Consider the following 15,609-nt stretch of genomic DNA (forward strand, 5'->3'; position numbering starts at 1 on the left):
TTATTATTATTATTATTATTATTATTATTATTATTATTATTATTATTATTATTATTATTATTATTATTATTATTATTATTTCTCAGTGCACGTGGAACAACTTGAGCTCTCTTCATTTGGTTGAGAGGAAAGGTCTGGCATGCAGTCCAAATTATGCATAAAAAGAAGCAAGCATGAAGGCTATCCGTCGTTTATCTTCGTTTTCTTTGCGCTTTTGGTGTACTATAACCTTAAATGTAGAATACTTGGAAGACAAGCGCGGACACGACGGAGACACAAGACTCGGCGCTCGTCCTGCGTCTTCCTCGTCTTGTTTTCCGCGTCGTATTCGCGCTGGTCTTCCAAGTGTGCACAGTTTCCAACTCGCCCATCTGTCCACCTCACGGTAAAAGTCGACATTATTTTTACACTCGGAGTGTGCTTGCGCCCGTTCGCGTGCCCAATGACGTATTTTTTCACTCTTCCACTGTACAGCCGAGCAAGCGGACAAGCCTCATCACGGCGGGGGTGCCCTGCTGCCCAACGGTTTCAGCCCGCAGCAAGCGGCTGCCGCCGCGGCCGCTGCGCACCTGAACGCCACGCTGCCCTTCCTCGCCCTGGGCTCGCACCCGCACCCTGGCGGTCTGCTGAGTGCCGCCATGGGGATTCCCCTGCCCGGCGCCACGCCGCACCACCCGCTGGGAGGCGCAGCGCCCTCGCGCACCGACCACCACCTCGCCAAGGCCGCGCCGCCTCAGCTGGATCCGCAAGCCGCCCTGAGGTAGGCGTCAGAGGCGTTTCTTTTTCGCACGTTTGCAGAGCTCACTGCTTATATTTATGAATATACATATTATAAGTGCTGCCATTCAGTTAGAACCGTGTAAATGATGTCGCCAATTAGTTTTCATTAAGGTTGTGTCAAAGAGAAAAAAAAAACGAGCCTTTATAACTCCTCATATTTAAAGCCGTGATTGTAGTAGTAGTTTCCGTAGTAGCAGGCGCCACTCAGGTCACGTGACCAGAGAGGGTAACGAATAAAGAAATAGATAAAACCAAACGCTACTGCTGCTGATTATATAAATCATGAAAAAGAATTTCTACAGGCAAATGCAACAAAGTGATGATGGGGATGAGTGTCCGTACAAAGTGCAGGAAAAACAGCTCACATGCTGGCCCAGCAGCCACCAGGTCGCGTGACATTGCTTTGAGTGTTTCAAATCTCGCTGGTGTAGGTACAATGCCAAGTGATCACGCTATATACCAGTCACACACACTCGTGCACTTAGAGCTTCACTGCGCGGCGCTTTTTACGATGTTGAAACCGGCTTTGAAGTTGTTTTTATCTTCTTATTATTAATTTGGAGTCCAACGGTATGTTGTTGCAAGGGGACAGACTAGATAAATCTAGTGTGGTAACAAATGGCACAGTTCCTGAAGAATCCGTAAACAGTGTTGTGTCGATGGCGGCGGCATTTGCGATGGAGGTGGAAATGTTGTATAGGCCCGTATGCTCAGATTTGGGTGCACGTTAAAGAACACCAGGTGGTAGAAACTTCCGGAGCCCTCCTCTACGACGTCTCTCATAATCATATGCTGATTTAGCGACGTTAATCCCCACATGTTAATCAGGGTTGTGTCGAGCCAACGTTTCGACCAGTGGATTGGTCTTCCTCTTCCTACCGTTCTACAGTTGCTTAGGTGGCATCGAAAATAACAAACTTGTTGACATTTAGACACTATTGTAGCGCTTGTGACAGAGAGAACAAAATATAAAGCAATAATAGTAATGATAAAAAAGTACGGTTGGTTACGCCATGCCAGAATAGTTTAATTGGGGAATCAAAACACGAGACAAGTAAGCACGAAATGGTACAGGACGTGATGGTCACGAAAACTGCGCAGGCCAGTCGCTCTCAAGAGGGAACACCGTGGTTCACGATACACATACGCGCTAACGCTACATCCTCTACGAAATGCGAAACGAAAAAAGGAAAATCTCGCTGGATACTGAAGTGTAAGAGATTGGATTCTGATATCCTTGTTCTCGTGACCTCTCGCTCTTTCTCGTGAGCGACACTGAGGTTGAAGTGGTTTCGTTTCTTCTCAGTTTGTTGGGCCCTGTTTGCGCAGCTGATTGATGGGTGGATGGATAGGAGGAGGGGCCGGGAACCAAGGGCTGAAAAAGCGGGTCGTCAAAAGGCGGACTGTGGTGCGCCGCACTCAATAGGCATACTGACGGGAGCTCCGCCGCGCTGGAACATGGTCTATAATCAAGACAACACCGCTGCCCTTAAAAAAAAAAATGGAAGAGGAGAAGGCGGATGTTAGAGAAAAAGAGAGTTTGGAAGCGCTCACTCAATCGTCAAACTTCACTGTTTGTTCGTTGGTGGGCCGATACGTGTGCGTAGTATTTCTTTGTTTGAAGTGTGAGTTTTTTTTTTTAAGTTCATGCACCGTTTTCAACCAGCGAAAGCAATCCTCCCTGATAACGCTGTGTTTGTGTGAAATGATACCGGGGTCACGTTGAAGTGGTTAACGTTTTCGGTTGAAGTGACGGGGTACTGTCCGTAAATTTTAGTGAATTTCGTAAGCATATTCGTTGTGCCTCTGGCGCTTTCAGTGATTATCTATTTGCACCCAAGAACGATTGCGAAGTAGAATAAAGTACGTTCGAGTATATCTGGACCATTTTATTTATTTATTTATTTATTTATTTATCTATTTATTTATTTATTTATTTATTTGCCTTGTAGTGCGGTTCGGTGTCGATCGTATCGGAGTGCATAGCACCCCGGTCATCCATTGTTTGAGTTGTTCACTTCGCCGTAAAAGCGTTCTGAGGTCACACGCTACAGAAGTAGACAGGATTAGTGAGTATTTTTTCCCTTTCGATGCCATATTTGCAGCTTATACGCTTCATCATATATCTGATGCTGTATTGCTTCAAGGCGTGTTGTGTTCCTTAATAGTGTACATATAGTTAATGGACAGCACTACTTTAAGACTCTCAACACCTGAATATGAGATTGCTATGGAAGTGATGAAGGCGATAACGTGTTCACGCAGGGTAAAGCAGTATATTACTATAATGTCGCTCACTACCAGTTTTCCGACTTTCTCATAATTACGTACAAACGACAGAGTGTCGATAGAGAATATCTTGAGATTCAAGAAACTGTCCTCGTAGCCACCTGGTGGGCGGTCGCTTAATGGGAGCGACAACTGGCCACAACGTGTGACTAGATCTTGGTACAAACGAAGAGCCTGTTAATAGTAGTGACATACCAGTATGCTTTTCGCACTGTGGGAAAGATTTATACTTTTAAATCTTCTTCGAAAGTAGTGGAAACCGATATGTAACTGAGCCTAGTGGAATAGCCTTGAAGCTGGATTATGGAGCCCATCACTCCATAGTACGTAGTCACGTAGTGTGATGGTGCCGTGTGTGCCATAGTTAGTCCTTAAACTTGGGCTATGTATATTATTATTTATCTCCGCTTTATTCTGTGCTGCTTACGCGGTAAAATGAGCTACAAAGTGAATAGTGGCGCTTCTGTCGCGGCAGCCAGTGGCCCATGTCGAGCCGCGGAGCTTGTGCTCGGGATGCACTCGTGCGCAATAAACCGCACCGCTCTAACACGAACCACTCTCGTGCTCACTGTATTCAGCATGTGTTGTCACGTGTGTATAGGATTTCACATTTGCCGCAGACAGAAAAAAATCTGATTTAAATCTGCAGTGTTTTCCACGTTACCATTCCGTAATTAGACACTGTATGCTGTAAACTTTTCATTGAGCTAATAAAATAGGTGCCATGAAAATGTTTTGTCGGTCCATTTAAGGGCACTCGGGACTTAAGGAAACAAGTCACGTGCTTTCGCTTTTATGCATTTTCCTAAGACGACTCGAAAGCATAAGTTAGCCACTTCCCAGTAGATTGTATTGTATCCTCTCTTTTATCTAAAGCTCTCTACACCACATGAGGTTCCGTTATCATAATGGTAAGGATGACGTCACATATCTAGGTTTCCTCTAAAGACGTCATGTGGTGATGTCATCACATAATTTTTAATACAAAAGTGTTTTATGCCGGGGTCCACCACGGTTCCGCTGACGTATTTCCATCACGAATATAACGTTGTATAATACATACTAACGGATTGCAAAGAAAAAACGAGGAGTGAAAGTTCTGTTGAAGAGCACCGAACTGTAGCGACTTCACGTTCCGCAGCGCGCGGTCCTATCCACTAGGCCACAGAGCGTACGTTGTCAAACTTTCTGACGTCAAACCATTTATACACACCATACACCGTTTGGTGGTCCTCAGAGCTCTGTAACTTCAGCCCATTTTCGTCATCAGGAGCGAGATGGCGCGACGTGCTCGCGTTGGGCGCGCTCTCAAGGTCTTCGTCTCGAGCGTTTCGTTGAGAGCCGCCTCAGCGGGGCGTGGTCTCTCCCGCGCGCGCGCTTATCAGACTCTTGTTTCGAGTGAGCACGAATGTCACCTCGCTTGCTGCCGCGGCTGCGTTTGCGAGAGGACCTCGCTGCTCATACACGAAAAAGTAATAATTGTTGCAGTTGTTTGCGCTTGCCCTGTCTATACTTGTGCGTTCGTTTCCTGCATCGTCCTTTCTGTTTTAACAGGGCGCTTTAAGTGTCGAGCTGTGCAGTTGTTAGTCCGGGCTCGCACTGCGTATGCTTATTTCGCGCGCGCTTTTTGTTTGAGGTGCGCGCTGCAACTTTCGCGCTGCTTGCCGTTCTTCGCGTGAATTCGCAATTCGTTACTGTAGCATTCATTCCTTCGCCCTTGTTGCGAAATTATGCACAATAAACGCTCAGCTACATATGTGAAGACACGTTTCACTTTTGTGTTATACCGATTCCTAAAAGGAGGGATCAGCCACGTCTTTTCGCTTCCCTCGTGCTGACTCTGACGTTCGCAGTCACTTATCACGTTTTGAGAGGCATTTAAGGCTTTCGCCTTAAAAGTAAGTAACCCACGTGAAAAAACGCAATTAAATAACAGACGTGCAATTCATCCTCTTGTGATAATCACAGAAATGAAGTGCAGATCTGCACATGCAGCCATTGGGACTGTTTTCCTTTCTATATTTCTTTTTCATTCGCTGCCTTGACATCACGAGTCACCAAAGAACGTTCAGCGTAATATAGGGCATCTAACTTCAAAGCACAAATATCTCAAGCTTGATCTTTCGAACATTTTCTCCCAGTGAAGTCTTCATCGAGTGCGACAAGCAATAGCCATCAATGACGGCCATTTGTCTCGTTGATAACGATATGACGTCTTATTCAGCTACCTAGATCGGCTTCCGATGCGTGTACAACTGAACCGAGAGCAAACAGCAATACGTCGGGCGATCATTGCGGCCGTAGTTTTACGGCACGTGCAATCACAAGACAAGGACGAACGGAAGAGTCATTTCATGTCTCCTCCTGTTTCCGTCTAAATGACACTATCAGTATTCGCTACGCGAGAATGTCATCCCAGAAAAAGGAGCTCGCTGAAAAACACAAGTCTACTCTTTTCCTCATACGAGAAAACAGATTGGGAGCAGTATTGGGAGGAGTCCTGTATGTAATCTGTACACCTGTCATTCTCATAAATGCGCGCCCGCGTCGTTGTCTTCAGAATTGGAAGCAACGAGACATTGCCATTAGGATAAGGGGGCTAAACAAACAAACGCCGGTGAGAGCCGAAGTGAAACGACCGAAGAACAGTTTAGTTGTGAAGCCAGGCGCGCGCTGCCTTGTCCTGCACAGCGCGTGCGCATCTCGCACTGAAATCGGAAAGTAACGAGGAAAACGCCCGAGTAACGCCACGCTTTCGCTTTCTATGTCGTCGTATGTAGCGTGCGCTTGCTTACGTAGGACGCTCTTTAACGCTGCTCCGTTGACGGGGGGGGGGGGGGGGGAACAAAAAAAAAATGAATAGCGCTTCTCCGAGCGGCTCATCAATCAAGCAGAGCCCTTTCCCGCCAACTCTCCGGAATTGGCCTGTCGCTCGCATCTGTTATCTCCTAACTTTTCCATTTCTGCGCGCACCTCGCGCGGCTTTGGTTACGTGAACGGCACTCGGCCCCACTCGGCTCTTGTATCGACTTCCCATTCCGGTTCGCTTCTTCTTTGTTTCTCACTCGGCATTACCCTCGCCCTTCAGTCGTTCTTCCGCAACTTTTTCTCATCTACGATGTGATCACCGTTTTGTTTTTCCTACTTTTTCTTTTCATCTTTACCTGCCTTTACCACCCCCCCCCCTTTTCTACTCACTTTTTTTCTTCTTTCTGGCACAGTCATTAGACGGGGCAAGTGGTCCGTTTCTTTTTACATTACGTTACGGGTGCTCTACATACAGTCTAATGTGTGCGAGTGCCCATGTACGCTTGCTTAAAACGCAAATCTGCCATTATAGGATATGTTTCGCTGTGACTTCGGTCAATACATAAGTGTATTTCATTGTTTCCTTCTGTTCGTTTTTTTTATTTTTACAACAAACCTTGTTCTTCACCGTTGTGTTCCGTATTGTGATCGTTCATTTCGCTTGCTTTTTTTTTTTTCATTTGTATCCAACCCCTAACTTTTAAGAAAAAAAAATCAAAGCAGAAGAAACGAATCAGCATCAAAGGAACAACAACAACAAATGTCTGCAGCAAACATATTTCATCTTCGACTTACATTCAATGCACCATGTTCTAAAGGACGCACCGGAACCAAATGCGGCCCAGCACACACTGCGTGGAACGGGGTGGCTCGCAATATTCGCGTATATTACCGCGGCTGGGTCTTGTCTTGCATATGATGTCGTGCATCAATTAACTTTGCTAAAGTCGTTCGTTGCAACCAAGCAGGTGCACCCTCACGCGACCACGCGATTTTCATTACATGCACACTGTCTTGTCGCTGCATAGACTCTCTTCACTCATGGGATTTAACAATAATGTTCAAAAAGTAATCGATAAAGAGTGCGCCAATAATCTTCTTTTTATTTAATGTGTTTACGGGAAACATGACCCTGTCGCGGTCGAGATTTCCCTGGCTTAAAAACAAACGAGTAGGACCAAATAAGTATTGAACGACAGCAATCTTGCATTATTACTGTGAATGACAATAAATGACAACAGCTACGCGATTGTCTTTTCCCCTCCTCTCCCCCCTATGTTATTTCGATTTATATAGCTTTTTTTTTAGAAGCCACGGGTCGATCGTTTCTACACGTTTTTTTTTTCTTCTTAAGAGGAAGTTAGTGTGTCAGTGACATCACAGTGGTTGTTGCTTTGAAGTATGCAAAATAACACTGTATTTGAGCCGCATTCAGTAATCCCTCAATATTTTCATTTACCAGGCCAGCCAACACAAGCTAACGTTAGCCAGTAGTAACCAACACTAGACAACATTTAACAAGTGTCTGTACTTTGCGAGTAAATACGCCGTGCGCGGCTTCACACATATTATGCACTTTGAGGCGGAGTGCACGTGCTAACGCTAAACCATTATTACGCGAGTCTCAAATAACGAAAAAGAGTTAGGGGAAATAAATAAAAAAGTAGGTAGGTTAACCAGAACAAATATGCGGTTTTATATCCTATACACTTGCAAATAAAGAAAGTGAATATAAGGATAGGTAGAGACGACCTAATTAATACAGCAAGTCCTCGTTTTTTTGCGACGTTTGCTGTCTGCGCAACACGAGCACCAACTTACGACGGACGCGAATCGCGCATAATGCTTTGTGAGCGAAATCAAACGGCTGGTTCAGAATACGTCACGACGTTTTTTTCCCAACTTCCTCTAATTGCAGAAGAGGGCATCATGCTTTCTTACTTTTGACGTGAACGGCGGCCGCAAACGAGAATTTCATTACGAACGTATGCACGCGTGCGAACACCCCCATACGCAACCCCCATTAACTGAAACCAGATGCTCTTATTCTCCGTCGCGCTTGACAATGAAGGGCACGAAATTCGAGTCCGAGGAGATCTTCGTCAACTCGACATTCAGAGAGTATGGCGTATAGGTTGAAAAAGAAAAAGGAACCGCGATATCGAATTATGAACCCACTCGCTGCTATACACACAGCATGCAGAGTATAAGTTCACCTTCGCCTTCCCCCTTTACTTGGGGTGTCGGATTCGCTTTCAAACTCGTTTCTTCTAATATCACCCGACTCCAAACTGCGGTAGCGTGTCGACTCAACAGGGAATCGAGTATCGTCGTCAGCCGTTGTTCTAGCGGCTCCCCTCATCGTGCCACGGAAAAGCTTTTGTTTTTTAAGAATGTTCATTTCTTTTTTCGCGTTTTCCTCGGTCTTGAGTGGCAAGTTCGTTATTCTTGAACTCGTCGTTTCGCGTACCCGCAGTCTTTTGGCCCCATTAAGAGTCGGATGCAACCGGAGCTCCGTGGTAGTTCCACAATACGACCACTTTTGAATCGTACGAGGCCGACCCCCGGAACAAAGACGAAGCGCGTGTACAGTGAGTACGAGTTTACAGAAAAAAAGCTGTTGTTCGCGAAGTCTGTACACGAACAGTTGCTGCTCTTGCTATAGAAGGGCGGCGATATCGAGGTCGTTGCAAAGTTTATTGGCCTCTGCGATCTTCACGTCTTTCCTTCAAGACGCGTTGCGACACTTGGGAAGATGTGTATACTCGGATTTTATACTTATAACGGTTGGGGGACGTATAAGCAGGGTGGCGTCTTGTTATTCTTATTCGTCCTTCTTCCTCGGGAAGTGTCTTCGTATTGACAGCGAATGCCCAACATCCATCAAACGGGGAGTGGGGAAACGTATACCCGGGCGAAAAACAACTGCGCATTCAGTTCTCTCGGATTACCGCCATAGGCGCCTTATTCGTCGCTTTCTCCGGCCCCGAGGCTGCTGGCTAGACGTCGATTTTCCGCGAGCCGCGTTGTTTTCACGACCGAACCCGCCCATGAACGAACCAAATCCCGGCCCATGAACGAAGCGGGCCGGGATTTGGTGTGGCCATTTTGTTGGGCGCCGTTTCTTGGTCGCTTTTCATTTTTTCGTTTCTTGCTTGACGTCGGGCTTTTCTCGACTTGTGTTGGCTTGGCAGCCCATAATACCCGGCGCCGAAGAGTCAAGCAGGAAGGCCATTGAGAAAGTCAAAACCGAGGCGGCAAAATCTGATCGATGCGCCTGAGTGCAAGTCGTGTGTTGAGAGAGCAAAGCCACGGACGCCTTTCGGCGCGTATACACATATTCGTCGCTTTTGACCGATTCTTGCCTCTTTTTTTTTATATCGGGACTCACACGCTCTTTTCGAGCTGCGTTGCTATAGGGCACGATGGATCAATGAGACGGAACGGGCGCCTCAGTGCACGGGGATTATTTTCTCGGCTTTTCACTGCTGCTTGACGGATTCTTTCTGCGAACATTTCGCGCGGTTTTCTTATCGCCTCGCTCGGCGCATTATTTCGAACGATGGCATTGGGATACTGGGCAGGGTGACCTAGTATGGAAACTGGTACCTGGTTTTATTTTATCGCTCGTTTATTTATCTAAACGAGCCCCTCCACCCTGCCGGCAAAAAGAAAAAAAATCTCACAAATCGGATTTACTATTTCCTGTCAAACAGGCCCCAAAAAGAAAGAACATTGCATCGATTCAATGACGTTCTGAGCAAAATGCTTCATCTTCATTCGGCTATATATATACAGAAACTATTATTAAGCGTGTATTTATGTGCGGAATGTTCGTTAAGCTCACTGCGTGTCACTGTCATTGATATGTCCCTCGGCAATAGATCAATTACATTGTTGAGAACGTCAGCCTCTGGTGGTTGTGCTAGGACGCCAGACATCTCGTAGTCGTATGAAAAATCCTCACAGGCTTCCGCGTGGAATTTTTTTTCAGTTCAAGTGAGAAAGAGAATAAAATAAGAGAAAGGCAGAAAATTCAACCAGAATTGTAGCATCCGGTTCCCTACACCTCACTAAGGCAAGGGAGAAAGTGACACAGGAATTAAAGCGAGGAGAGAGAAAGGCGTGCGAGCATATATCTTTGACCGGGAGAGGGAGGACAATGTACCTTTATAACTTGCCCTGCACTTTCTCACGTGGAACGCTGCACATAGTACAGTGGCACAGCCAGAAAGAGAGAGAGAGAGAGAGAGAAACAACTTTATTCGAAACGGCAAGTTTCCGAGGAATTATATCCTCCCTCCTAGATGGCAGCTAAGAGTCCTTGGGCCCTAGCGGCATCTTCGGCTTGCCTGGTAACTTGTAGCTGGTCCTGGACGTTTGAGCTAGGAAGCGCGGTCTGCCACTGCTGTGCATTGAAATATTTGGTCTTTGGCCGCTTCACTAGCGGACAAACCCAGATAATGTGTTTGAGGTCCGCCCGCTGTTTACATTTGTCGGAGTAGAGATCTGGATAGCAATGACTGTAAGCAATTGGGTTTGGGAAGGTGCTTGTTTGTAATAGGCGCCATGCTGTCGCCTGCTGTTTATTTAATGAAGAATGTGGTGGAGGGTAATGCTGCCTCCGTAATCGGTAGTGTTTAGTAATTTCATTGTATGGGACCATGGAATGTATTTTTTCTTGGGGGGATGAGGCAGGAGGTTTGTGGATTAAGCATACTGTGTGTGTTCGTGCTTTTATATATACACGCACCAAACTGAAATTTCTTGAGGGGACTTAAGTGAATCGAGCGCTTTTCGGCAGTTGGCTAAACAGGAAAGTGAAAAAAAAAAAGAAACGCCAGGCTTGCGCTGAAGGCGCAGCACAGTCGCAGAGAAAGCTAGAAGAGCGGCCTTTCAGAGCCTTTTCAAAACACTCATTGGGTAACCTTGCCAGCACACTTGCTTGATACGCACTAGAGAATTAATAATAAACTTTTGGGCAGTATAGGCCGGTATTGCCTATGCGATTTTTCGTCATTCTTCCGAAAAGCGTGGTATCCGCTAAACAATTGCAGTGAATTTTATGCCAATTGTTCATGCAGTGGCTGACGACGATGAGGAATCATGGCTGAAGTGGGTATGCGCCACAGTTAATAGGGGAACAAAAACGAGCTTTTGTAATGCGTTGGAGCATTGAAAAGCCCACTCGTTACGCTATTCGCATTGTGCGACGACTGCTTGTTATTTCGCTGTTTTAAAATGCTTTATAACTCGCATTAACTCGATTGCTTTCCCGACATCAAGCCTGCCTAACGCAAGTTTGCCAACAAGTGATGCCCCGGCGTAGCTCAGTGGTAGAATACTGGGGAATACACACAGCAGACCCGGGATTCGAGCCCCACTGTGTCTTTATTGCTAGTTTTTTTTTTAATTTCGTGCGATGAGGTTAAGGACACAGGCGGTGGCGGCGGCGGCGGACAACTGCGCGTGACCCGAGTTGTGATCTCATAACAGCTTTCGCTGCAAAAAGAAAAAAAATGATCAAGTAACGTTATGCCCCGGCGTGAGTCTCACTTTTGATCTATTAATAGGCCTCGTGTCAGTGTTTAAGCTTAAAAGTCGGGCACAATTGTTTCATTTACTAACGTCTATTTCAGCACATGGACATGACCATATACAACTTTCGTTTTGCTATAAATGTGTCGCCGTGGGGAGACTGAGCAACAGTGCCAGAGCTACTACATTGCACAGCGAAAGAAGTAGATAGGTTGCTAATTTAGTTGGTACACTTGATGGTATGAAAGGACAAAAGCTTTCACTACACGCTCTAAGTTATTTAGTTGGCACACTTGACGAAATGAACGGACAAAAGCATTCACTACACGCTATAAGTATAAAAAGTTTTTTTGTAGTTGTTGTTGTTGTTAGTAGGTAGACATGTGTACTCTCTGTAAAGATAATTTTTGCTCTCTTCCGATAGTCGTGTGACGCACGTCTCTGCAAAACAGATTTTACGTGTCTTATTAAAATGCTTCGTGGGCATGGCAGATCGGGAATAATAAATAAACAAACAGAAACTCAAGAGTAGTTTTTTTGTTTAGCGCAACAAGAGAGGAGAGGCGTATTTCTCTTAGGTGTAAAGCAGCACGTCTTTCCGCTTGTACAAGCTGTAACATCGTCTGCCTCGGTGCTGCACAGTGTTCGAATTCTGACCCGAAGGACACGGGTTCGATTTCAATGGAGGTGAAATGCCGGAGGCCCGTGTGTATTGATTGCGCTGTCAGATATTCACAAACATCAGATTGTCGAAATCAGACGGCATATACCTCATCCGCATCGAGGTTCTGACACGTAATGTCTCAGGTGTTATTGTTAATTGTAACCTTGAATCCATTTTATTAGTCGGGTATTGTCGGGTACAGATCCATCGACTAATATCCAATCAAGGCTGTCATGTAGGTCTACGCGTATGAACATGCTCTGCAACGAAGTCATCAGAGACGGCGTACGCGAGCACGACACGACACATCTACAAAACGCGACCATCTTTTTATTTACTATTCTCCTCGGTGGACAGCTTGGACGCTCGCGAGACGACTATCGTATATCAGAAACACCGGCAAGGTCACGCTCCTCCAAATCCTGGACACGTGACGGCCACCAGCCTTACGCGTACCGTACACATTCTCTACTTTACGCGCTCAGCATCTTCCACCACAGCGGAGGTCCATTTGTCAGATCTGGCTCGCTGCGGCGGACCAGAGCCACGGGTCAGAGCCCGCCATCATCAATCTTTCTCGCCCTGCTCGGGCAGCAATCGTAGCCCCCCCCCCCCCCCCCAACACCTCCTCCCATGAAGTCGCGCAGGTCGACTTTTTGACTTCCACGAGGAGGGAATCTCTGGTTCGGTCGTCTCCAAGCGCGGACTTCGTGCGTTTCGCACCCGAAAATCGCGCACCGTGGCACATACAGGGCGAGCGACAGCCACGGCAACGCCACCTCGCGTTTCTCCACGCAACTTCTGGCTATCCGAGCACTTGCTCGACTTCGCGCTTCCGCTAGAACTGCGCAGCCGAGGCTCGCTCGACCATCGCCCCCTTCTGGGCGGAATTTAAAGCGATCGAGTGTCTGTCTGTGTATACGGCACGCTTGCTGTCCTGCGGAAGAGGCAGGAATCTTCAACACCGACGTGGTGCGCCCTCTTCGCGCTGTTCGTTTGACGCGGAGTCGCGCTGAAGACGCGATATTTGGGCGGATGTGCGCGCTCACGCGACGCTTTTTTATTTATTTATTTTTTGGTTTTCTTTTTCACAGGCGCTGGGACTGATAAATGGTCCCTGTGTGAAGTGAAGAGCGACGCGGAAGAAACGACCAGAAAACCGAATTCTGAGAGTCTGACAAACGCTTCCGCGATTTTTGAGCCTCTGCTGGTCCGACCGGCGCTTCTTTTCTCGCGATGGCATCCGGACGTCTCAGCACACTCCCGGAGTGCTCGTAGGTTCACCAGACTCTACTCGTGTTTTTTTTATTTTTTTTTGCTCTATTTGACACTGTTCGGAGCCAAGGAAAAATGCAGTACGTTGCATAGGAAAAGAGACAAACTGCGCCGAGAAAAATTATCTGACGGCTAAGAGTATAAGAGCGAGATACGCGAACGAAAAAGCGAGTTATATTCGGGGTCTACGATTCTGCTTGTCTCGGCAGTCCTGCTTGACATCAAGTCCCGCCAGATAGGTGCGCGCTCCACTGTGCATCAGGAGCGACGGCGACGCCAGAATCTGCGAATCCTCAAAACTAGACGCTTTTCTTCCATATTGGCACGCCGGATAAGAAATAGACTGGGTCCTTCGCACCGAACCATCATCTGTAGCTGCTTGGCGATAAGAACGAAAGAGAACCATTAGGGGACTCGGCTTCGTTTCTTCGCGGCAAGCGTCGTTTTTCCTGGAAGCGATACTCTTTGGCGCATACGAAAAGTGTGAGACCCAGACTCCGCGGCGCAAACTCCTCGATGAAAGACAGCGCCCCTCGTGATTCTCTTGTTTCTCTCTTTCTTAGCTGAGGTCTTGCGTTCCTTAAACATTATTCCAGCCGTGGGTTCACGTGTTTGGCTGTTTTTTCCAGGCGGAAGAGTCCTCATCACAGCGAGAAAAAAAAAAGGAAACCACGCGAAGTGGTGCTCCAAGACTTGGATTATGCAAGCGCCGCTACAACAGAGGCGCGTGTTTGTTTACTGCCACCTCTTTGCCCGGGCTCATTTGTTCACTCTATAGATTCGTCAAGCTCTTGCTTTTCATTTCCCGAACCGTCCGCCCCATTAGACTCTTCTCCGCTCCGGTTTCACAGCTCGCAATCATATTGAACAGCCAGTCCTTGTTTTCCATTCATTTGTTCCTGTCGAGAAGTGCCGCGCTTTCTCCCTCCTCGTGTTCTCGATCGGCATCCTTTTAACCCGAGCTTTCGTCGCTCCTATAGTTATCAGCGGCGAGTGAATTACTTTTCCTTTCCTTCTTTTATTGTTGTCCAGACGCTGCCTATAGTTGTTTGTGCAGTTGTCGTGAGCAGGATGCAGTTAGGCTTTGTCCGTCGCGTATTGCCCGTCGTGTGTATACCGTTGTCATTGCTGTCCCCTGTTCTGTAAATGATTTGTTGCTTTTCTTTCGCTTTCATCCCGGCCGGCGCACACGCTAGCGCCCCGTTGAGTCCTCGTACAGCGGGCGCGAAACCGATTTATTAATGTCCTCGAGGGAGGTCGACGCTCTTCTCTTTCTTTTTCCTGCCTTTGGAGTAATCATAATGCGGTCCCGTTTGTGCTGTCCGTCCCATCCGCTCGCTTTACCCGGTGCCGTGTCGGAAGAGCCTTTTGTTTGTCCGTTCGTGCGGAATCGGACAGAGAAGCACGGGAGAAGTGGGCTTGGGATAAGAAAGAAGAAGTTGCCGAGGAGAAGCAGGGGAGAGGAGGTTGGCACTCTAATTACTCTCACGCACCGAGTGGTGTCGCTAGGATGAAACGAAAAATTTTTTTGTAGCGAGACAGCGTCTGCGACGAACGATCTTGTTTTGTTCTTCGAAGTAAGAAAGCTCAGAGAGAGAGATGGAGAGACGGTTCTTGCGTTACAGGGGAAAGCTCGATTTGAGCAAATAAGCCCCTCAAACTGACAGTTCTTTATCGTCTCACAGCTTTGTACTTTTTTTAGGGGGAGGGGGGGGGCGCTGAAATCGCTGCGTGCGTTGGCTGATCTCGATTTATTTGTTGTATATAAAGTATACGCGGCTTGTTAAATTCCTTGCTAATTAGCTAGAATTAATGAAATCAACGAGTTCTTTGTCAAGGGAAGTAGTGTAATCACGACGGTAGCCTGTCGAGAAGCTGATAATATTAAAATACGTGTGTAGTTTAGTAAATAATAAGTAAGTGTTTAAAAGAAGTGAAAAAGTTTCTCGAATGCTGTACTTGCTCATTTTCTTTAAAAACAAGACCTTTTTAAAAAAAGGAACATTGTGCATTGCTGTCAGTCTAGAACGAACCTGTGTGTAGGGTCGACGTAACTCACGCCAACGCATTGAAGTGTCTTATGAAGCTCGTGACGAGAAGCATGTGTGCGCTAGCATGAAAAAAAAAAATGAAATGTTTGTGTCTTTTCCGTCGCTCCAAGGTATGAATATGTTTGCGACTGAATGGAACGAACTATCCAGTGGACGTAGGTGAGAAAACAAAACAGTATAAAATAAGCCAAAAAACACTTTCCC

The 15,609-nt window shown here is 46.7% G+C and overlaps 1 protein-coding gene across 1 annotated transcript in view; it reads left to right on the forward strand.

Moving 5' to 3' along the window:
- LOC119169228 (dachshund homolog 1-like) overlaps positions 1 to 15,609 on the forward strand; it is a 279,105-nt gene that overhangs the window by 179,311 nt on the left and 84,185 nt on the right. Inside the window, exon 5 of the mRNA XM_075881536.1 lies at positions 475 to 760. Coding sequence (XP_075737651.1) covers positions 475 to 760 — 286 coding nt within the window. The remainder of the gene's footprint in view (positions 1 to 474; positions 761 to 15,609) is intronic.

This window comes from Rhipicephalus microplus, chromosome 2 (assembly GCF_043290135.1).
Source record: "Rhipicephalus microplus isolate Deutch F79 chromosome 2, USDA_Rmic, whole genome shotgun sequence".
Classification (NCBI taxonomy): Eukaryota; Metazoa; Arthropoda; class Arachnida; order Ixodida; family Ixodidae; genus Rhipicephalus; species Rhipicephalus microplus.